The sequence below is a fragment of the Diorhabda sublineata genome, chromosome 5, assembly GCF_026230105.1.
Source record: "Diorhabda sublineata isolate icDioSubl1.1 chromosome 5, icDioSubl1.1, whole genome shotgun sequence".
Taxonomy (NCBI): domain Eukaryota; kingdom Metazoa; phylum Arthropoda; class Insecta; order Coleoptera; family Chrysomelidae; genus Diorhabda; species Diorhabda sublineata.
The window spans coordinates 7,884,501-7,909,892 of record NC_079478.1 but is presented as its reverse complement, the minus strand read 5'-3'; the positions used below and the strand labels follow the sequence as shown (position 1 = coordinate 7,909,892).

General features: G+C 32.2%; 1 protein-coding gene across 1 annotated transcript in view; it reads right to left on the bottom strand.

Moving 5' to 3' along the window:
- Positions 1–22,745, bottom strand: part of LOC130444114 (homeobox protein CHOX-CAD) — a 46,378-nt gene extending 23,633 nt beyond the window's left edge. Inside the window, exon 1 of the mRNA XM_056779125.1 lies at positions 21,923–22,745. Coding sequence (XP_056635103.1) covers positions 21,923–22,583 — 661 coding nt within the window. The 5' untranslated portion in view covers positions 22,584–22,745. The remainder of the gene's footprint in view (positions 1–21,922) is intronic.
- Positions 22,746–25,392: the final 2,647 nt, after the last annotated feature.

Below are 25,392 nucleotides of genomic sequence, written 5' to 3'. Positions count from 1 at the left end.
AATTTTTCATATGGAATGAATTTTTCCAAAAAGCCTAATCAAAACTTGTATGTTTAGGATTAAAAATAATTTTTGCTCAACAATACAAATTTTTTGTTACCCTGATTGTTAATTCGATTACGTACCAAGCTTTATTTTTCTGTTTTATTGATGGGAATTTGACTAGTAACATTCTAGAACTAGATAGAAAAAATAATGGAAGATGATGCAGGTATCTATGGAAAGTTAGTTTTTTTCCCAGAAGACTTATAGTACGGGAGCCGGGTGAAAATTTGGTTAATTATTTCCTTTCGAAAGATAACTGGTGATATGCATCAGAGAGTTATGTAATAAACCCTAGTGAATGTCAGCTGCGGCTCGGTGGGTGGGATAAGCGGCAGTAGTCTCCCAAACACGACAAAAAAAAAAAGAAATTCAGTAATTTCGTTCCAGCTGAAAATTTGTAAATTTATTGTTAATATACTGCTGTGATATATAGAAAAAAACGGCTAGCAGTGAGTCGAGGAAAACCTGATTAGCTGATGCAATAGATTCTTCCGCTAAACTCTTACGTAATAACTTCCAAAGTATCAGCTGACGGTTTTTCCACCGAAATATAGACAGCTCACTTATATATTTATTCACATCTATATATACACTCAAAAATAAGATTTTTATTTGAGAGGAAATCACTGAAAATATTATTTTTTTTTCATGTTCGAGGTGCCAAATGACGTTTATTACACTATAGTTTTGTCAGCTGATTATTTTGTTTCCTAGAGATATTGGGATAGCTACAGTTTAACAAATTTTTAGTTGGGAGGAAATGACTAGGCTTTATTATACAACTTTCTGATGCATTCTACTAATTATCTCTTAAGAGGAACTTGGTCGTGTATTTCTGTTGTTGGCTAACTAAGAGCCCAACTTTTTAGTTCGTTTTCCTGTGTCTGCTAGCGGTGTTGTAGTTCAACCTTTTCAATAGCTTGATGGGATATCCGTTTTTTTGTAGGTTGGATATGACATTTTTGCGATTCTCATTCCTTTGTATAGATAATTTGATTTAATGATATCTCGCCGAACTAGTAGGTTCCACGTACCAGTCAAGGAATATCTTATTCTCATTGATTCGTATTCGTTTTATGTCTAGGAATAGTACACATCTATTAGATTAGATTGTAACCATCAAATGTTTCAAGAACAGTCTCTGGCGTATCTGCAGGTACACTGTGATGATGTGAACTACGTATTTTTTCAGGATAGGGGTATTGAAAGGTAATCTTCGAATTATCTTCAGCTCTCTAGCTCTAAGATTTAGAAAAACTTCTGTCTGAAGCTCTCGACTGCTAGAACTTCTTTTAAAATTTCCCAAATCTCGAAGCCATGTATAAACAATAGATTTTACATGCCTCTATAGGTAGAAGTCAGTGGAGCTATCTTTAATAATCCTCTTCGACTAATCCATCTGCCAGAAATTTCATCATTTAGCCGCTGCTTGAAGAATTTAATGTGGTGGGACATCATCTTGTTTCCGAGTAGATATTCGTATGGGATTACCGCTTGTATACATCCGGACCTTTATTTGGTGTAAGTTGTATCTGCCCTACACAGTAACCACAATTAGGATACTGAGAAAATGTCATTCCAAATGAAGAAAAAGTCAATCATGTTTGGTTTTTTCTCTATTATGACCTACGTTGATCACTAGTGGGACAACTCAATTTTAAAATAAATAATTAGTCTAATTGGACTTTACCACCAAAAAAATTATAGAAATTATTTACCGACGGAGCCCCGCGAGGAAAAACCCAACCGCAAAATGAAAAACTGTTTTTATAAAGACCAATTGCAACTACAAAATGTATCTTTAGTATTATATTTTGTCACTCAAATCAAAGTTATTTACATTATATATATTTATAAATATATTTTGTAATAAATTTTGTAAATATTATAAATAAATGTTCCAAAGTAACTTATTGATTTCTGTTTAAAAAAATACTCAATAAAATACCAAAAAGACATTAGAATCAATGTAAAAAGTGGTGAAGTGCGAACACCCGTCTTCTTCAAAGAATAAAAAAACTTGTACATGTCTACATTGTATTTATACCATTGATATCGTGGAAGAACCTACCTATATATAGGGCCAAATCCCATCCCATCTTGGGTCAGTTAGAGATTTGAGTGATTTCTCAACTGGAACCTAATTGGTTTAATTAAAAAATTTGTAGTCGAGTTGGTGATTGAGCTCTTCTTTCAAAGTCATGTTACCAGACGTATCAATTTGGTTTTATAAATTAAATGTTATTGAGGAATAGATCTCACTTAAATACACAAATAATACCAAAATCGATATCACGAACAGCGAAAATTTTCCTTGCACACATGCCCAATAAGAATAAACGTACACTCTTTAGCGAAGCAAAAGATTCCAGTCAGGATTACTTTACAAAATTCGATTATTCTATGGAAAACGTAGTGAAAAAGCTGTCGAAGAATTTACATTTTATAATACTAATTTTTTTTGTAGTAGTGTTTTTCTCACTATTTCGTGAGACATTTTCAATTTGTGTGATGGTTTCTGCAGTAAGGTTGCCTTAATATTATAAAGGTCGGCCAGAAATTTACATTAATAGAAAAAAGGTCAAAATTAATGTTCAAATGTCCATCTTGATCAACGCACTTACGGCAAAGGAGAGGCAGGTTCGGCAGATCCGAAACAACTAATGCCGACCTCAATATTTGTGCTCCTTCATCCCAAACGTAGCAGTTTAATAAACGCACCATTTTTTTTATAAAGGAAATATTAATTGTTTTTATCATTTTTCGTATTTTAAATATAAAATATTTTACTTTCCACAAGAATATTTTCTGTTTAAACCGAAGAAGGCGGCCGGAAGTGCATTTTCACACCTGTACGTCAGATTTCGATTATTGTATTTCTTCTTTCTAAGTACACAACGGATGATGACGATAATATCTTATTGGTATTGTTAAAACACTGAAACTTCTCACCAATGATATTCCCATACAAAAGTTTATCAATAGTCGAGATTTCAAATGTTTTTAACAAGAATTTTCGATTTTGATTGTTTCTATTGTTTCTTATAGAAATGACAGACAAATTGTATTAAATCTATTTTTGAATTTTGGAAAATATTTTTTGATCACATGAAATATTGTAAACAGCAAGTGATAACTCGAGAATGTATTAATATATGAAAGGTTTGTTCCAACCTGATAATTTGGACTGTTCTTGGAACGGTTATTAGAAATATAAACTGCGAAATATAAATGAAATGAATTTGTGGAAACTATGTGGATTGATCATTGAAAAAACACAACAAAATGAAGATAAAACAACTTGTTGTTGGTAGCTCTTGACTTGATTCAGGTAGAACCGAAATCAATATAATTGGTTTTATCACCTTTAAAAGTAAGACATTTCACATTAGAATTTATTTTTTACGTTTTTTGTGATTTATCGCTAAATAAAATTCACGACACTAAATTTTTTTTGAAATTTTATGTGATCATGATGCTTTTTCAACATAATACTTTCGAAGAAAATCGTTCAAAGGTAATAATAAAAGTACAATAAAATGACTTATACTGTCCATGACCTCCGTAAAATTATTAATGTCTTCACGGCATGTGACACCACTATAAATAGAATCCTCAAATTTGTAGTAGGAGGAAACGTCCTTTTTAAACTTAAAAATATACTCAACGTTTATTGATTTTTGGCGAGCTTTAGGTATATGAACGAGCGTCTCTTGCTGAAAAAGGACTCGAGATGGATCATGTGATAAAATTGTTTGTGAGTGGTGATCGGCTACCAATAGTCGCCCAAAATGTTACACCAACAATCCTGCACACGTGCCTTTTACCAGCAAACCTAATACATATAACGTTTCCAAGTAATCAAATGTACCTAAACAAAATTTCTGATTGTTGTTGAATAGGATATTACGCCTTTCTTCCTACCAGTTTGCGACCTGAACCTTGCTATGTTCAATATAAGCTAGAAAATATATTTGTGCATGCGTAGAGCGATTCTTATTTAAATTTGAGACATTTTGGACGCTTAGTTTCTGTTCGAGAACCTCCAACTGGAAAATATTGAGAATGATACTGTCGTTAAATATTTGTTTTTGATGAAGAGTACTGAATACACTAAACATTCACAATAACACTGTCTAACTACACCAACACTCACAATTACACTGTCTAATGCGCGTTTCGATAACCAAGTTATCGTCTTCAGGTAAACAGTTTACCTTCAGTCTCTGAAGACGATAACTTGGTTATCGAAACGCGCATTAGACAGTGTAATTGTGAGTGTTGGTGTAGTTAGTTTTGATGAAGAGTAGATTGACACTTTGTACGGCGACTCTGCACCATGAATTACGACCGTAAAATTTTGATTAGCCTGACCGGTGACGAGTGTTCGAGATGGCTAAAAAATGCGACAATCAGCGATATCATCGAAATGGTGTACGATGTCCGTTGGATTAAGGTTGTAAAAATAGAAGAGAAATATTAAAAACAAAGAATTTGCCATGTACCTAAATTCAATCAAAATTAGTCCAGTTTTGCGTTGATTTATAACTATATATGAACCATGAATCCACCACTACATTATTGAAATGAAACACAGCGAATTGTGAGGGCTAACTTGTTCCGAAAAAAGGTAAAGACGATGTTATCTACCAAAAAAGTGAGTTCAGAGCGTTTGTTGGGATAGTCAAGGTGAAACTATAACAGAAGATTATTATTCATCATTGTTTGATTAGGTAAAGGGAGAAACTGTAAAAAACGACCGCATTTGAAGAAAAAACAATCAAGAACAGCACTATTGGTATTATTTCGTTGATCTTGCGTATATCTTAGTCAAAAATTGCCCAATTCAGCTCCTTGCGCTAGCTTCGAACCATCTGTATAACAGAGATACATTTAGAGCTTTCGAAAGATCTTTATTGACCCATGATTCGTGATTTCTAGCTTTATAAATTCGAGAATTCTGTCAAAGCAGCGTTTCTTAGTCTATGGTGTGGCAAGTTGACATTATCCCTGTTATACCTCATCAGCCTTTGGATTTTATTGATTTTTTTCGGAGCTGTTGCTTGTTCAGTTTTCGACAACCGAACAAATGATGCGTAGAAGAAACAGTTAATGGAGTAAGTATTTTTATGGTAAAATTCCACAGCCACTGTTTCCATTTACAAATCCATGTACTCTTGTTGAATAAGTTTTTCCAGAATTATATTATAAGAAAAATGCTTAATTTCAAATATAATACCTTCATCAAGTCATTAGGAATACTAGATATTATACGAAGATACACCAATTTTTTTGTATTAGAATATATAGTTCTCGATGGAAAATCTACATATCGCAAAATATATTTTTTTATATTATCAATATTGCTCAAAAAATTGCGACATACAAGAACGAAAATAGAATGTTAACGTCATCTGTTTGTGTTTTGTAACTTGTAGGAACAAAGTAATTTAATGTACCTCCACCTCCAAGTACACCGAGTCAGTTATTTAACTAATGTGATAAGAAAAAAACCAATATTGGATTAATTCGTTAGTTTATCTCCATTATCTTCATTTTCGAGTTATAAATCACCACAATAAGATGTATGGTTATTAAAATGTACAGTTTTTTCAACCTAATTTAATTTTAAATTAAAATGACATTTATTCTTTGTATAACAAAAAAAAGTAGTAAATAAAAGGAAATTAAAAGCTATACAGAGAATCACGATAAAATTACCTTTTCTTAGTAGACCTCTAAAGACTTCATAATTCTTAATTCTAGGCTTAAAAACTTCTGTTTTATAATTTTAATTTATTTTGTTCACAGTTTGCTACAAAAACATCTAAAAAATTCATAGAAGTACCTTTTTATTGATTGAAATAGAATTGAGCGAATTGAGAAAATTTTGTATTTTCGACTATATTTTAGATTCGGTAAATGATAGAAAATCATCGCGGGAAAATGTATATAATGTGTCATATTTGACATATTCATATCGGTGTTGGCATACCTCAAAACTTACATATCAACCCTCGTATTAGAATTTGAAATATTATGTAAATTAAATGAACAAAATAGTTGATGCCATTTGAATATTCTTGTGGTAAATGATCTATCAATTCAAATAATTATTAAACTGAATAATGTCAGATTATATTGAATAGAGACCGGAACGAAACGTTGAAAAATTTATTAAAACAGATCTGAAATCAAGATCATTTATTTACGAGAATGTATAGAAGGTCTAAAAATGAAAAAATTATTTAAATATAAAAGCTTTCATTCAATATTTATTCAATAAATTGGTATAGTTTTTTTTTTGGTTATGCTTCTGGCTTTGGAATTGATTGAACTGAACAACTAGCTAAACTTGCAATTTTTTTGAAAAAATCGTTTAATACTTGATGAACAATAACATGAGGGTACAATCAAACAATGATGTCTCAAGTAGGCACTTTATTGAAGTAAGTTCGTTTATGTCACTCAAATATATCAATTTATTTTTAAAGAAATAAGCAAAAATAAAATCAGTATCATAAAGTATAAATTCCCGTTAACGTCAATTTGACTATTCAAAAATAAATATCTTAAAGGGACTTGTTTGTCATCAGGTCGATTTCACCAATACAAATATAGAACCTCAATGTCTCAATCGAGTAGGTAAAACTGTCCAAACAAACAAGCTGCAGTTTCATGGAATATTTTCTGAGGATTATCTATTCAAGGTTTGCTCTGATGTTTGCCGATCTTTTCAAATGACCCTCAATAAAACCCTTAGGTAAGGGCGAGAATATTGGCTCCGGACACCTCCAATAAAACTTTGATGCCGATATTCATAGAATTTTTAAAAGATGGATGTAATTAACACTCAGTCTGAATGCATTATTGAACTGAGGGGTATTGAATTTTATTGCACTGGCAAATTTTCAACTGGATTCTATCGGAAGTATTCAGAGGCAGTTTCTACCAAATTGTACATATAAATATAAATCACTTTTTTCTTGGTAGAAATTCCACATCTTTAATATTCATTTTCATCCGTCTCGATAATAGTTAACTGTACAAATGGATTTTAAATTAAATTTAATTTTTAAGTATACTTCAAATAAATTCAAACTTGAAACACCGATTTAAAATGGATTTATTTATAGTTTCTGATATTCTATTCTATCAATTACAAAAGAACTATAATTTCCATGTAAAAATTAATCAAAATCGAATGTTTCATTTTGAGACAAATTTCATTATCCAACTAACATACTGAGAGAAAATTTTTTATAAATTACCATTTTAGTAAAAATTCGTCGTAGAATTATTTTCACGTCATCTACCCACTCCCGAATATTTTGCATCAAGTCCCTAAACACCCAGTTTACTTTTGAAGTTGTTAATAATTTGATTAGAACATCCTTATACTTATTTATTCTCTCGAGTTCTACGAGGTGTGACTATTAAATAAATAGCTTAACGATGCTATAGAAAAAGTGATTCTATACTATTCTGTCAGCTGAAGCCTTTTTTCACGAATGCAGTGCATTTCGCTACTGTAAACAGATAAGTATCGCGAGTTGTTTTTTGCCGAGAAGTGTATGGAAACGCATTGTTGTGAAATTTCACATGAAACTTGGAAAACTGCTATTGAAAATTATAATTTATTTATATTACAGGGAATGTCTAACGCGTGATCGTGGTTTGAGCGTATTCAACACGACGGGGAATATTTTCTTAAAGGGTTTCCAATAGGAACTTGACAATTTTGAATTTAGTTTGTGAACGCAACTTTTCAATTAACATCGACCTGTCAATATCAGTTTATTCAGTAGATATAACCTTTTCATCATGGTCAGGTACACGAACGAACAACGTCTGCAAATCTTAAAAATTTACCACAGAAATTCGGAGTCGGTGGCCGCTACTTTAAGAGCGTCAACTCCCGATTTTCGGTCATAATTCTCGATATAGAAGACAGGCAGTAACAAGTTTAGTGGAAAAGTTTGAATCTACATATTCGTTGTGTGATGTTGCCGTGACAATGAGATTACGGGCTGTTCTAAGTGTGAAAATATCGCTGCCGTTGAAACATCTGGAGCAAATTATCCAAATCAGTCAATTCAACGGCGTTCTCAAGAGTTGGGCATTGCCAAGACTACTTTATGGCGAATTTTGCGGAAGGATCTTACTTTACACCCATACAAGATCAAGCTCACTCAAGAATTGAAGCCGATGGACCATTCGAAGCGACGTACGTCCTCCGATTGGGCTCTGGAAAAGATGCGCCAAGATGATTAATTTCATCGCAAGTGACGAAGGTCATTTCTGGCTTAATGAGTTTGTCAATGAAGAAAATATGCGGAATTGGGCGGGTGAAAATCCACATGTGCTTAAGGAAAAATCACTGCAACGTTACTGTGAATGGTGATCGTTATCGCTCCATGATTATCGATTGTTTTTGGCCCGAATTGAAATATATGGACTTGGACAGCATGTGGTTTCAACAGGATTGCCCCACAAGCCACACAGCACAATCGATTTATCGAAGAACAAGTTTGATGAGCGTGTTATGTTAAGAAATGGACCAGTCGATTGGCCGCATCATTCGTGCGATTTAACGCCTCTAGATTTTTTCTTTGGGGATACGTCAAATCATTGGTCTATGCTAATAAGCAGACGACGTTGTAAGAGCTTAAAGCCAACATTGAACGCGAAATAGCAGCCGTTTCAACCCGATAATAAAGTTTCTGAAATATCTCAAATGGTTTTCATTTTATTTTGAAAAAAAGTTCTTATTAGAAAATCCCTTAGTATATTCCTGTCCGGTCTGCTGTTTTACGGACGACAATATCGAAGAAATCAATAATCTGATTCCTTCAGACCATCGATTATGTAATCGAGCGATCACTGAAATGAAGGAGGCGCTAAAAAATGGATGGAGCAATTCATAGTTTGAAACAATAATGAATTTTTTGATATTCATGGGATTATCTACCTTCACTAGATTTGTAAAAAATTTGTAATCAAACTACGTGATTAAGAAAACCACCCGAGCTATGGAAGGGCAATTCATAGGCTCTTTGGCTTATTTTGCGTTATTTGTCAAGAGGTTTCTACCCTAGTTCAATATCCCATTGCTAGACTAAGCAACTTATTCACAGTATCTTTGGTAATGCTATTTCTATTTTTTTCCTTTTAGAGGACATTACGTGATTTTCTATTGATAAGAGAAGTACAATTGGTTGAGTTCCTCTATCCCTGCAATGATATGCAAGTAATGATCCTCAGCGCGATTTGTGGTACGTTGTGGTCCTCCATCTCGAAGTATGAAGCTGCATCATTTGTTACATAACGAACTATCATACTTTGTAAGAAATTCAATTAAACAATTTCAGGTTGCGGCGATTTGTTCTGAACGTCTTTGGGGCATATTTTTCAATAAAAACGAATACATCTGATATCTTTCAAAATAACTGAATCAAAACTAAAGCAGAGTTTGGTTCTCAACTTTTTGTTAAAGGTTATAAAAGCATACAAAAGAGGAATTACATATAACGAATATTATTTATTATCATCCGAGATATAAGTACCTACACGAGGTACGGTTTTTATTTACCATAATGTAATTTCGTCTATCACAACATTTATATAAAACTAATGCAATTTTTATTACACGCACAGAAAACTATTTACAACACAATAACTAAACTTGTTTCCTTAAACTCTTATACTGTTCGTATTTACTGCTCTGATTCTCGGTTAATTTATAAACTAAAGACAATAAAATGATTAAAATAATGTAATAAAAGAAGTTCATAAAATTATTAGGTTTATAATGGCCATATATAATGTAACACTAAAGAAAACTGATTTAGGGTTTTATTAACGATTGTAATATTATTATTGAATTGTAATTCACTTACAACGGAGTGTGTGTATATTGATATTGTAATTGTTTTATGATTAACGAAGTGTATAGAAAAAAACAAACATATAACGAAAGATATTGGATAAATTAATTAGAAAAAACAATCATTACTTCGTTGGTAGGGGTAATGGTTGTCGTTTCGATTCACATCTTTGAAAAAATTAACGAGATCGGAGATTGAGAGCTTGAGATATTGTGGAAATCATATAAACATTTCACATGGACTAGTAGTTCCATATTAGGATAATTACTTTGATATGAGAAAGATTAGCAAATGCTAACAGTCGACCACAAATGCAACTTCGGAGCGTTGTTTATCAACAATCTGGCAGCCTCGTGGGTCATGGATCTATCAAAACACATCAGAAACCAAGCATTCATCAAAACAGTGGATTTGTCGAGTTTATAAGCACCAAAAAAGGCATATATTTTTTAGACTTATGTTTCGCATTGCATAACAAGTTATCTTACTTCATGTCAAGCTAGAGTTATTATGAATACGAATTTTAATCATTCCAAACGAACGTCTGTTTTCCAATGAGATACCAATCACTGGCAGTACAAGGATGGTCCCAGAAGTACCTGGCCTGACCTAGAGATGACGGTAGTTGCTTGAAAAATATATAGCATGATTGTCATAAGATTGAAGACGACATGTTGTTTAATATTTGTTTGGCACTGAACGTTTTCGGTGAATTTATAAACATGGAAAAAATTAGTCATCCTTATGTGATACAATAGTTTTATTTGAAAAACTTTAGCCCAATCAATGTAAAGTTTGAACTCGATTCTACTTTGAGTTTTCGTTATCAACAGTAAAATATTAGGTAACAGAGTTTGAACGGGGTGAAGGCCAATATCGCAGTGGTCGATCAAATGAGGTGACAACTCCGGAAATGTTGAAGAAAATCCACAAAGTGGTACTGGATGATCGTCGACTGACAGTGCGCCAGCTAGCAGACACAATAGGCATTTAAAAAAATGGGATACATCGCATATTAACTGAAAATTTGGACAAGAAAAGCTGTGCGCGTTTTCTCAAAATGGAACAAAAACCGCGTCGAGAAGATGTTTCCATCGAGTTTTTAGCAATGTTTCACTGAAATAAAGCCGAACATGAACCAAAAAAACAATGAAAACAAGGGACTGAAAATGGAGAACCGGCTTCAAAGAAGACAAATACTGTTCCATATGCAGGCAAGGTCATGGCGTCGGTTTTTTTATATGCGCGTGGAATAATTTTGAAAAAGGAAAAACTATCAAAGGCAAGTATTATACGAACTTATTACCACGTTTTACAAAAACGCCCGCATTTAGCTAAGAGGAAAGTGTTGTTCCATCAAGACAATGTACCAGCTCATACATCTGCTAGTGCAACGGCTAAAAATAATGAATTGAAGTTTGAATTGCTACCTCTTGCATCCTACTCGCCAGATTTAGCCCCCTCGGATTTTGTTCTGTTCCCAGACTCGAAAAAAATGGCTCGGTGGTCAAAGATGTTCCAATAACTAAGGGGTTAAGTCGGCAGTTAATGGCTATCTTGAGGAGCTTGTCGATTCTTATTATGTGTTTTCTTTGTTGGGCCAAGTACTTTTAGGACCACGCTCGTATAAAGCATATCTGAACAAATAAGCGTTCAAAGGATACTTATTGGTTGTCGCGACTTTTATTTTCCCAGTGGTAACGATGAATCGATAAAAATTACGTATTATAACAAAAGTTTGTGGTATATGAAGTATAAGAATGAACATAATTATAATTATAATAATATTATAATAGTCATAGAATTCACAACACATAAAATGTAGAATTCGCTAGAAAAGTTTCTATTTAAGATATATTAAGAAAAACAATTACCAAAAAAGTCCTTTCAAGTACGAAAGCTTCAGGTCAAACTGCGATATCCTTAGTGTAAGTATATTAATTAGATTTCAATCATTCATGGACAAACTGTATGTTCGTAAATACACCACAAGGACAATAGATTCAAATTAGAAAGCTCTATTTGCTTGTTGTCTTACGTTTCAAATACAATGAGATCAAAGGGATTAAATAATATGTTATTTAATACTAGAAGACTTACTGTATTATAATCATAACCTCACTTCTAAATTGTTAAGTAAACATAGAACAATTGTAACAAATAGTTATCTATATACCGAATACGCTAAATTCGAATATTGAAGCTAAAATAAGTCATGCAAACTTGTTAGTAGTAAAAAATGTCTCTTTTCCACTAAATTTGATCATACTTAAAACTGTATTACTTAAACCAGTGGCATCCAACCTTTTTAGAACCGCGACCGATTTTCTACATTCAATGCAATCACCAATTCCCAGCAGCTAATATTAATAGAATGAAAAATGAACAAAATAATTAGTTTGCCGTGTTGTAATTATCATCAAAAAGTTCAAATTCTTGAACTGAAATGATCCACAAGTTTTGCTTGTTTCTGACGTGAATAATGTGTGTGTGCGCCATTACTTCTTGTTCGTTGGTACATCGGTATAGAACGGCAAAAATCTTTCAATTTCAAATTCGAAAACTAAGGTTAGAAATTCCGAATCTTCAGTTCAAATGTACATATTTTTCGAACAGTAAATATTCCACACATCAAACGGTTACCTAAGATGTTCTTTGGATCCTCGGATGCTTTATTTCTTTTCCTTTTGATAGTTCATGTTAATGTTTTTCCTTAAATAGTATAGTGAGTACTGGATTTTATATAGGTACCTAATTCTCAATTGCGACCAAAAGTCTTTCTTGGTAGCAAGTAAAAATCTGTGAACCGTAGAGGTTAGGATTGAGTCGCTTTTGAAACTATGAAATAAAAAGCACCCAACTAGCAAAAACTGATCGTAGCTTCCCAAGGGACGGAAAATAAGTTGGTTTACTTGATGAGTAGGTCTGAATGATTTTACTTTCAGACTAATGTTATAATATCCATCGAAAAGTATTATACTAATCAAAATGGTCAGTCGGAGACATATTGTTCAATCCGCAATGAATCCTTGGTGTGAAAGGAGCCTTAGGACGAATAAAGATCTAGTATTTCAAGTAGCTATGATACGTTTAATTGTTGATGTTCATGTATGTACCAAAATTAATATCGTCGGATCGGGAGCCCCAGTATCCAAACTGTATGTTTTCAGCTAGTATTCTTGAGCGATGTATAATTTGTTGATAGCGAGACAAGAATGAAGAAGCAATCGACTGTTTGATTATAAAAGGTCCGGAATAATTAAATTCTACGTTCACGTAACGTCTTTTACTGTAGTACCCAAATTATGTTATAAAAAATAAATGGCACTCAAACTGATGTCGTAAATTGTAAGACATGTTTATTTTTCGTATTTATTTCAGTAGCTATCAAATATAACCTCAAATTTAGGCCTAGACCGCACTACGGTTAAACCGCTGTGGTTTTTAATCGCGTGAATTTGTGCCCCTAGAAAACTAATACAAGCGGCCGCACCTGCGGTTTTTTCCCGCGACTGATTTTAAAAATGTGATTTGCTACAAAATGCTCGCGGGTAAAAACCGCGGCAAAATTTGTAATCTATAGAACTTGGTGGACGCGCACGCACTGGCGTAAACGCGGGCGGTTTTTTGGTCAGTATTCGGTAGACCGTAACAGACAGGCGCTCCTCTGGTGAAATACAATTACGAAATTTTGTATCCATGAAGGTGATGTACGGAAGCACAATTTGTGAAATCTTATCGAAGCTGGCTACTGACATCCTATAGTAATTAAAAAATTTATCAGGATGGTCTCTTAAGCTTTGATACTTCTTATGAAAGAAACCTTTCTCAAATCTACGCCCAGTAAGTGGATGGATCCAATATTTTTCTTCTTTTTCCATTTCTTATTATCAAAGCAACATACTGCTACCTTGAAATCCATCTTCAAACTGCGGGTAGTTTCGCGATTTTTTATCGTGGTGTGTGCGTCTCAAGCGGTTTCGCGGTTGTAGCGATTAACCGCTTGCTGAAAAAAATCGTAGTGCGGCCTCAGCCTTACACAAATTAAGGCCGCTTGACATGATGCAAGACAACGTGCAATAAATTGCATGCAATAGTCAATATATTGCATTTTATTTAATATTTTTGTGCGATTTATAAATGAAAATAACAAAACTAGGTAAAGTAAACAAGATAAAAGTGGTCAGTGCATCACTGGCAATCAAAATATATATTAGAACGGCTGCTACCTTACTTTTGGAGTCTGATGGATAGAAAAGAGCACCCAGGCGATGGTGGACCAGGGCTTGGCTAGATAGAATAAAGGGAAACGTGAGTTTATCACGAGAATTAGACGAGAAAACTTACAAAAATTAATTGAGAATGGATGAAGAAACATTAGAAAAACTACTAAGGAAAATAAAACATAAGATAACTAAGAAATTCTTGGTGAGTAGTATTAAGGAATCGGAAACTCATTTCTCCTCATAATTGCAACGTATACGCAATAAAATTGGCATGAAATCGATAATGTGCAAGTGCAACTTCAACTGCGCATCAAGAAATATTGCGTCTTGCATTGCATTGCACGTTGTCTTGCGTCAAGCCAAGCAGGGAGTGAAGTTGAGAAATTACACTCCTTTTTCACCGGGTTTTGATGAATTAGATTCATTTGTGTTCTTAAGGCCGGTTGATATGATGCGAGACAACGTGCAATGCAATGCAAGACGCAATATTTCTTGATCAAAAGCATTTATTGCACGTTGTCTTGAATCATGTCAAACGGCCTTTACATACAGAAAAGAGTGACACATTTAAATGTCCGAAACAATTAAATAAACTCAAGTTTAGTACATCGTGTTAGTTATTTTATCATAATAGAAAAATATTTCTGATCATAATGAATCAATCTTCTATTAGAAAATCGCTCGTTAAATAACGAAAGTCGAATGAATTTGAGCAACAGATTTTTTAAAAAGAGATATCAAACGTTAACTGAATACAAATAGAATAATTTGTATTTCAAATTCAACTTCCCGGCACTACAGAAGTTGGTTTACCTATGAATAATCAACGAAAAAAATTACTCAGCCGTTTTATATGTTTAATGTATCAATTAACACATTTAAAAGGTATGTGTACCGACAGATGAAGACAGATAAAAAAACATATATAGGTACACGCGTTATATAGTGGCTCGTATTTCAATTTAGAGGTAAGGATTTTTTTGATTGCATTTTTTATGATATCAAGCAACTTTTGTTCTATTTTTGTTGTTTAATTTAAAAATATATCGAGTGCATACGGGGGCAGTTCGACAAATATAGAGAAAAATGAATTTCGAGTGTTTACATTTTACGTGGGAAAGCGATGAAATAAACAAAGGAAAAGCAGTTTACGGTGTTATTACTCACTAGTTTTCGATAAAACAGCTATTTGATGTTTAGCTTTATTTGTGATTTTGATAAAAATTAAAACAATAACCCAATTTTGATATTGTAGTAAATGTTTTTCAATAATATAACAAAAATACAATTTAATATTAATTTAATCATGATTAATGTCGAGTGTTTAGGTAAATATTTTTGATAAATCGTGTATACTTATACTTATAATGATGTAAATTCTTTCGTTCTCATTCATATTGCATCAATATTGTTTTTCTAAATGAGTTGTTACTTAATGTATTACGAAATTAATATTATTATATTATTTGTATTAATATGAGTTTGTTATTGAAATTGTGTGAAATGATGTTTTCATTTGATAAATTTGATATTAACGTATCAAAACTATTTGACATTTTAGAACCATAACTAATATTTATGTTAGGAGCAATATAATAACCATCTCTTCTTTGTTGAATGAGCGTAACATAAACTAAAAATTTGTTTCATTAAGTGATTCCACTAAGGGGAAGTACGGGATCTGATTCACTTGCTTATCTGGTTTTCTTTGTGTGAACTTATTAACACCTGCAGCTGTGGCTCCCATTTGTAAGTAAGTCTACTAAAATTACATTACATCCCAAATTAGCATGACCTTCAATATTGAAGGTTGCTGGTGATCCTCGGACATTTCCACTTTATACTCGGCATTTTGGTCTCTACATTATATAATTGGTTCGATGACTTCAAATTTGAATATAACTATACCGCAGCTGTTAACATTCGTGGTACCCATCGTATACAATTTATTCATGTTTAGTTCATCTGTAAATATAATATATATATACTACATGATATGAGAGATAACTGTCTTCAACAATCAGCCTAATAGTCACAACTCTATTTTACAACACAATATCGTGAACTTTATTAGATATATGGGGGCAGTAGACGGGGCTCCACCTGCATGTTCCTCTATACTACTTATGACACAACCTTCTCAGTGTATGTGATTCTATAGGTTCTCCCAATCTTCGTGGATCAAGTCTTTTGTGCGCAATCGCCTAGCGTTGCTCTACACGATTTATTTTGACTTGCCTTTCGATTACGAGCTACGATTACCGTAGACACGCTTCAGCACATTTTTATACAACAGGTTACAATGTTACGTGATGATAAATAATTCTTTTGATTTATAAATGAGCTTGGGGCGGAGATATCGGCTTAGTTTCAATGCTATATGGCTGGCTAGTGAAAACATTAAACGTGAATCTTAGTAAGTTTATGTATCTATTGCGTGATTTTCGATTGAAGTTTATTTTGTGTGAAGCTCTAGCTTAAGTAATGCTCAATAATTTGAGTTTCATCTTAAGGTACTAAAAGTACTGAATCCCCAATGTTTTTGTCAAAATTAATTTGTTGTTGAAGCTCTGCAAACAAAAGAAAATGAATAATTCACGCCTAGAAATTGAAAATGTGGTTAATCGTATTGTTGAAAAGGGTATATCGAGAAACTAAATCCAAATATTGAAGTCACTGTCATGAAAAACCTATGAGTAAAGAAAAACAATAAATAAAGAAAAAATATTCGAACCAAGGGCGGATCCAGGGTCTTAACAAAGGGGGGGTCATTAGTATTAGCAGGAGCCCTCCTCCAAAGACGTAGTATTCTAAGCCTTATACCCACAAAATATAAGTTAATTACGTTATTTTTGACAGCATAATGACGATTTTTATGCAATTTTTACTTTAAACCTCAATTCGAGTGAGTCGATTCTCAAGTTTACTAGTTCTTTTCCAGAAATTTGATTCTTTCGACTAGACCAACTCCTAAGTCGTTTACCCATAGAGCCCTAAACTGACTCCCGGTTCTTTTTTCGATTAGTTTGATTTGATTCATATTAATTAGTTAATGTCAGGTTCTTCTACTTCTTTGTCTTGAATTTTCTGAGTATTTTATTTTTGTTTTATTAGGTATTGTTTTGATATTCGAAATATTTGGGGGTATTGGCTAATTCGTACTTACGCCCTTTTACAATAAACAAAAAACCAAGTTAATTAATCAGGATTTAGACCCCCATGATTCCCCTGGATCCAAGCTTATACTCCAAAGCATGCTCATAATGTAGTTCAATGATACCTAATTCATTCATCCTCAAAATTAATATTTGAAATTTTACAATAAGAAAAAGATGAAATAACTATTGATTGATATCGTTCAAACTTCCAATGAAATTCTATTTTTTTATCTCCTTTTTCTGGATTCGACTTGATTACAAAGATTTCGAGATTTTTAAAATTGAATATATGATTTGTTAATAAAGTTTTGTATTCGTGGGACTTCGACGGTAATAAATCAAACGTTGCTTGGGTGACCTCCTTAACAAATTCATCTTCCATTAATTAACAATTAAATGCATCATTCTGAACATCCATTTTATAATAAATGTCACGTTTTTAACTAAACGTCGTTTTATAGTTTTAAATATTACAAAACTCGGTTACTATAGAAACCCATTGACCACTATCTTAGACTAATTATTTTATTATTCTCCAACCATCAAAAAATGTTGACATTTTTGTACTTACAATTTTCAGGTGCAAAAGCAATCAATTCCCTTACCGTACAAAAATTTTCTCGCTGCTTAGCAACACTTTTAATCCTAGGATTAAAAACACTACTTTTAATCCTAGGACTAAAAGTACTACTAAACTACTACAAAAATTATATGATTAGAATGTCTACTGCCGTCTACTAGACAATAGATAATTACCAACAATACCAGATATCCATCATTACCGACTTGCTATCGCTGTTATAATTAATAGGTGTTCAAATTTATTTCCAAATTATTTTTGAATAAAACTAACTTTATTTTAATTTTGACTTGGTTGGAGAAAAAATAGTATAAATCATACGGACTAAGGTAATTAAACACTTTCACGGTCACCTGGTTTTTTGGCTCTAGAAAATCGAAAAATGGATGGATTTTAATGATCTTGGTCTCAAAATGTTCCATTTTACGGCGGATTTATAAAAAAAATTTGTAGAAATAGCTGGAATGGAAATTTCTCATAGTTTTACTGTTTTAAATCGTAAAAAAAACGGTTTTGCAAAATAATCCTTATCTCATTATCAGATAAAGTTCTTATATTTTTTTTGTATTCTACATAAATTAATAAACAATTTTAAAAAAATGCAAAACGGCGGATTTATAATAAAAAATACGAAAATTAAAAAAAAATATTTTCAACAGTTTCATGACTTTAAATGCAATAAAAATGACTTTCTACATATAATCCTTCGTAACTGTTTCTGACGTCGTGGAATCAAGTTCGTATATTTTTTTTCGCAATTTACATAAAAAAATGAATATTTTGAAAAAAAAAGTTTTTCTACTATTTAAGGTTTAAAACTATTAAAAACCGCAAATTCAGCCACTACCCCCGTGTTTTTCATATATTCGTCGTAAAATGGAACATTTTGAGACCAAAATTATAAAATTTATCTATTTTTCGATTTTTAATGGTCCAAAAACTATTAACATTGAAAAATATAGTACGAAACTATTCACGAAAATTGATTGTTTTTTATCGATTTCATTTTAAGCTATAAAAACTGAAAAAATCATTCTTTTTGGATTTTTTTTAAATTGTTTATTAATTTATGTAGAATACAAAAAAATATAAGAACTTTATCTGATAATGAGATAATTTTTTGTAAAGGATTATTTTGCAAAACCGTTTTTTTACGATTTAAAACAGTAAAACTATGAGAAATTTTCATTCCAGCTATTTCTACTAATTTTTTTTATAAATCCGCCGTAAAATGGAACATTTTGAGTCCAAGATCATTAAAATCCATTCATTTTTCGATTTTCTTTCAAAAAACCAGGTGACCGTGAAAGTGTATAATTACCCGGACTAAAAGTGCCTATTTTTACTCGCAATTTTGCATTCACTCGGCTGCGCTGCGCTCCAACTGCAAATATTGCTCGTAAAAAAATATGCACTTTCAATCCTTATAATATAATATACTATTTTTATATATACTTTCGTTTTCATGTAAAATATATACAGAAATAAAGCAGCGATAACTTTATGAGAAGAGACCACTTTGTACTATATTTAAGATCTACTGGATGTCCATAATCAAAAATTTTTCAAAATTGGTAAAGTATAATTTACATCAATATAGACATTGTAACTTAGAATAATAAAAAACTTAAATAAAGTAAGACAATAATTATTTGTTCATGAAATTAATTATTCTAATTCTTTATAAAAATGATAGGTATTTGTACTAGGAGAGATTATCAGAATGAATGGTTAAAACATTAAATTATTCTTGAAACCTGTCTTTTTTATCACATAAACTGTTTTACAGGGGAAAATGAATGTTAAATTGAAAAATTTTCATGTTTTTATCAATGGTTAACAAGCAGTGATAAATACTACTGAAATTATTATTTTTTAATGATATTTCATTATTGACATGTAAGTTATTATGAAAAAAGAATCTTTTTATAATTTTATTGTACATTTAAATACCGAAATATATGAAAAATATATTAATTTTTTTAACAAATCTACCTATCGAGATATTTTCTATCTACATCAACTAAAATAATTAGTACGATCAAAATCGCGAGCTGTTTTTCATTGTTAGTAAGTTTTCCTCTTCAAATTAACAGCTACTATCACATAGACCAAAACACGCTTTTGATTATATTTTCATTGCAAAGATTTGTTTGTATTTAATTTCTTCCCAAGTGCGTTTGGTTTTTAGTTATTTTCTCAAGAAGCTTTTGCTAATTATACCTACCTACTATTGTAGATAAAGGTAAACAAGTTTTTTCTATAAAACAGCCCAATAAAAACATAAAATATATCATGCTGTTAATACGATTATTATCGTATCTACATATGAAAATGATTTTTGCTTCATAAAAACGTATATTTTGTATTTCTTTAATGAACAGATTTTAGTAAAACATTGTTTCAAAAACGTTGAAATAATCCAAAATTTAAATTATTTATACATAAAATATCCAAATTATTCAAGTTTAATAGGTATATAAGTAGTACAACATCTACGATGTGTGACAGCGATCGGCAACTTTGTGCGAATCATCCAAAAAAAGAAGTTTCTTCATATTGTAGTAAATATTAACAATATTTTTTCAATTTGAACTGTCTACTTGTAATGTCTATGCAAGTTTGTTTTCGAATTTGAAATGTTTTTGCCATATTCCTCAACATTGACATGTACGTTGATAATTTCTCATTTGCTCTTGTTGCAGGCTGTTGGTCTACACGTTTTTTATATAGACCTACATGGCGTTCGCCAAACTTAAATTCACTTTTCGGGAAAGTTTTAGAGTGATTTTGAATACGTTAGTATTTTCTATAAATAATCTATATTAATTTTCTTCAGAATGTCTCTTTGAGGCGAAAATTCATTTTTGCTATCCTTAGATTGTACAGGTTGTCCCTGTAAAAGTCAACCATTGAGCATGAGCCACCCCTGGCCTTCAGATAGTAGTGTAGAATTATTTATTCCATCAACCACACTGGGTACATTGACATACGTCATTATCCATTGAAAAATCATAAAGTTCGAAAGTATAATTCAAAAAATATACTTAAATATAAGTTCTGAGGTCGGAACTTTAATTGACTATAAAATTATTTTCACGTCATCCACTTACTCCCGAATTTTTTTGATCAAGTCCCGGAGCACCCTGTAGAGAAATATAGGGGCAGTTGCATTTAAAAAATGCTTAATTACAAGTGATTGATGCTTAAAGTAGGTACCTACTTTAAGAGGTGATTACTCGTCAGAAAAATATCAAAATAATCATCCAATTACTTTGTTTCAGTTAATTGGGAAAAAATATTTATATGAAAAATTAAACTGGCCATAAAATTTGTTCATTCTTCGCAGAGACGTCTTAAAGCATAGGTCCAGGAGACCCAGGCTGTGAGAGCCCCCTTAAGGACCACGTAAAAGTGAAAAAAAATTATGAAATGAATTTTTTTATAAAATATATAAGAGGGTTACTAGGAAAGAAACTTGCAAATGCTGAAAAAGACCTCTCTCCGGTACAATTAGTCACCATTATGCATAAATAGATCCAATAACATATTTCGATTTTAGATAATTTGGAAGTAAGACATTTTTTTTATTAGTTGATATAAATCAACAAATCAATCCCAAAATTTTCGTGCCTAGTCTCTAATATAATCTTTGAATTGCAAACATTTAGTTGTCAAACAATTTTTGGATAAATCATCCCTATAAATATTAGAAATATCAGTGTTCTATATCAATATGAATCTTAACATAGATTAGAAAGAAAGTACTTTTTCTTTACGTGAAACTAGATAACTTAATGAAGCTGGACTAATTTATTTGTTTCTTCCAAAATATTATATAATATTGTATACTGAGAACCTTTTTTTTTTTAGAAAAAAGCTCAACTCTATGTTAGGCTTGGGGGCCCCTTGTCTTAAAAGACGACCCTGATTTATGGGACGTTATTAAAGACAGATACCCATAGTAATTTGCTTCTATTAAGAACTGTTTGAACGATTTTTAAGCATTCTAAAATTAGTACTCACCAGGATTTGGTTGCGATTGGTAGGAAGGTTTTTTGATCCACTCGTAAGGACTTCTAGCAGGTTGCGGTCTGCTTTGATAGTTTTGATTCATATTCAACGATAGTTGTGCTTGCAGATTAGGAGCTATCTGTCCATTTAGATTTGGGGGTAAATGCCCGTGCAAATTTGAGGATATATGCATATTAGGGGATACATTTCCTTGCATATTAGGAGAAACTTGTCCGGTCATAATCGGAGATACATTTCCAGTCATATTTGGAGATACATTTCCTGGCATGTTAGGCGAAGTGTGTCCATTCATATTCGGAGATACATTTCCATTTATATTCGGTGATAAATGTCCGCTGTGTCCACTGGGACTAGGTAAAGAGCTAGCCGATGTTGAAGGCGACGGTATTTGATGTTCGGGAATCAACGGATGTTGTTGATGTTGCGGGTATTGCAACGCATTAAAATCTGCAAATTCGTGTTGAAACATTTGTTGATACCCGGCATGAGGATGCCATAATGGTTGTTCTTCGCAAAAACTAGTCAGTTGCGCCGGTTGGCGGAGACCAGTCGCGGCATACCACGAATGCATAGACGTATTGGGTTGGAAATGTCCAACACTATTTATTTGTTGTTGATGGTACATTGGTTGTGGATAGTAATAATTCACCATACTAAATATAGGTAAAGCACACCTATATTCCTTAAAATTGTCACAAAGTCACTAAAATAACAAACACTCAAAACATCACTATTTCAAATAAGTTTTACCGAGTAGTTATCGGTACGATTGCAACTTACCGAATAACCAACCGAGTTACCTATTTTGAACGATAAACAATAAATAAGTTGACAACAAGATAGGAGGAGCTAAGGGGTCGTAACGCGCCAATGAAACCGTCCCTTGCGGATCATGGCTGCAAAGTTCGAGCGCTACCAATCACAACGGCGAACGCAGTCAACCTGGAATATTAAGCAATATTCAATTGGGAGGTCTTAATTTAGACGCCTACATTAGGTGGTTTTACGTTTTTTTGTTATTCTAATATATTTACTATTGACTATTGTTATGTAAATTTCGTGAAGCTTTAAAAATGTTTGAATATGTGGGCGAGGGTAGGATAATTTATTATAGTAGAACGTAGTTTTAAGGATATAAAGGAGGAATAAATGAATTTTATTTTCACCTATATTTTTTTTATTCAATTTATTTGCTGATATAATGAAAAGAAAATATTCAAATAATGTATAAAAATACTTGATCGATGACAAAAAATACTTTTATCAATCGAATATAAGGTAATTTTATACTTTTTTGGCTCTAGAAAATCGAGGAATCATCCGATTTCCATGATTTTATTTAAATCTTTGTTTTTACGGAGGATTTACGAAAAAAAATTATGTGAATAAAATGAAAACTTATATTAATTTCAGAGCTTTAAATGTTCATGAAAAAGCACTCATTCACGTATAATTGTTGATAACTTTTTTCCAAATAATCAAATGAAGTTGTTACATTTTTTTTCATGATCTACACAAAAAAATGAATAAATTGAAAAAGAATTTATACAAAAATGTTTTTACAATTAAAAATAATAACAATTTCTCTTAAAATTGAACTTTTTTTCACATATAATCGTTTGTACCTCTTTTATCAAGTAATAATTGAAGTTATATGAACAGAAACATTTTTAAAATCATTTATTGTAATCGACTGTACAATAATTAAACTTTGAAAAATTGAAAATTTTCATCATTAAAAAAATGGAATCTTACCAATGTTGATTGTTAGAGATAAAAAATGAATAGACAAACTTTTTTTGTTCTCAAAATGTTCTTTTTTTTGTGTACCTAAATTAACAAAAAAAGTATATGAACTGCGTTTGATGCTTTGTAAAAAAGTTATCAACGATTATATGCGAAAAAGTACGTTTATGATCACATTTAAAGCCATAAAACTATATGAAATTTCCAGGTGAGATATTTCCCATATTTGCTTTTATAAATCTGTCAAAAAAACGAAGATTTTAAAAAAATGGCGGAACTTCCGAAAAACGAAAATAAAATTTTACAGGTAACGACTATATTTTTGAAATTCCCGCGATCTCACAAGTTCGAAACTGGCGGTCATTTCGTGGGCAGATTAGTAGGAACAGAAATATCTGCCATTTTGCTCTTGCATTGAATTAGTGGTAAATAAAACATTGCAAGCTTAAAACATTTTTTGTGGTTTGGTTTTTTATAGTTAAAATTACTCTACCACACAAGTGAAGGCCAGCCCCGTAGTTGGGCGGAAAGAAACTTCAAGTTGCGTATTCCAAAAGGTAACAAAAATTAAGAAATCCGTTCCCTTCGGATGCTAAGTTTCAACTGGTTAGGTCAAGTTAGGTTAAATTAGATTAGGTGCGTTTACTATCGTATTTCTATTTTTCTTTCCTTTTTTGACCGAATTTTTAATTCACGTTTTCCGCGCCTACGCACGATCCCAGATATATTTTCTTAGTCCTTATTTCATTGTGACCATTCCCTATCATTTTTACCTTCCAATTCTTCTGGCGTTTTTCGGAAGTTTATCTAAAAAAATTCATCGAAATCGGATGATTTTCCGATTTTTTAGAGCCATAAAACGAGGGGACCGCGAAAGTATAAAATTACCGAAGATAATATGGAAATTATAAAGATTGTATAGAAATGAAGATATTAAAAATTGAAACTTATTAATTGAATATACAGTATGGTGCAAATGAAAGGAATAAATTCGTTATTTCGTAAGCCGGCGACTTTAAGGAAAAATCCTGAAACCCGTCGATTTTTATTTTTAAACAAGCCATTCGTAAGGATACGTTTTTATTTTCGACGTCATCTATATGAGCGTTATGACATCATCGCGAAAATTTTTAAATGGAAATGTGGGTGTTGTAATACATATTTGAATTGTCTTTTAAATACCTAATCAGCCATATCAATATGTACAGTAATTGATTTGCGTATTGTCACAAATATTATTTATGAAATTTTAACAAATTTCTAAATAAAATGTATTAAGTATTGGTATGATATACGAGGGTGAATCAAATATAAACGAGACTTTTGGACCTGCGCGCGCAATAGTGATGGAAGAACGTTCCGCTGTTATTGGCTGTTAGGTTGGTTTGTCAGGAGTGGGGGAAGTGACTCATCATCATAGACTCGCTCAGTGTCCATCGTTACGATGTCCGAGCAGGAGGTACCTCCCTCTATTGCGCAACGTATTGTTATAAAGTTTTTAGCTGCAGAAGGTGTAAAACCGGCCGAAATCTTAAGAAGATTGACTGCACAGTTAGGGGAAAAGACGCTGTCGCGAGCTAGAGTGTTTGCTTGGCATAAACAGTTCGTGGAGAGCCGTGAAAGTGTTGAAAATGAGAGCCATGACCGCAGACCCCGCACCAGCATTACAGCGGGCAACATCGACAGTGTTCGTCAACTTGTTGAAGGTGATAGGC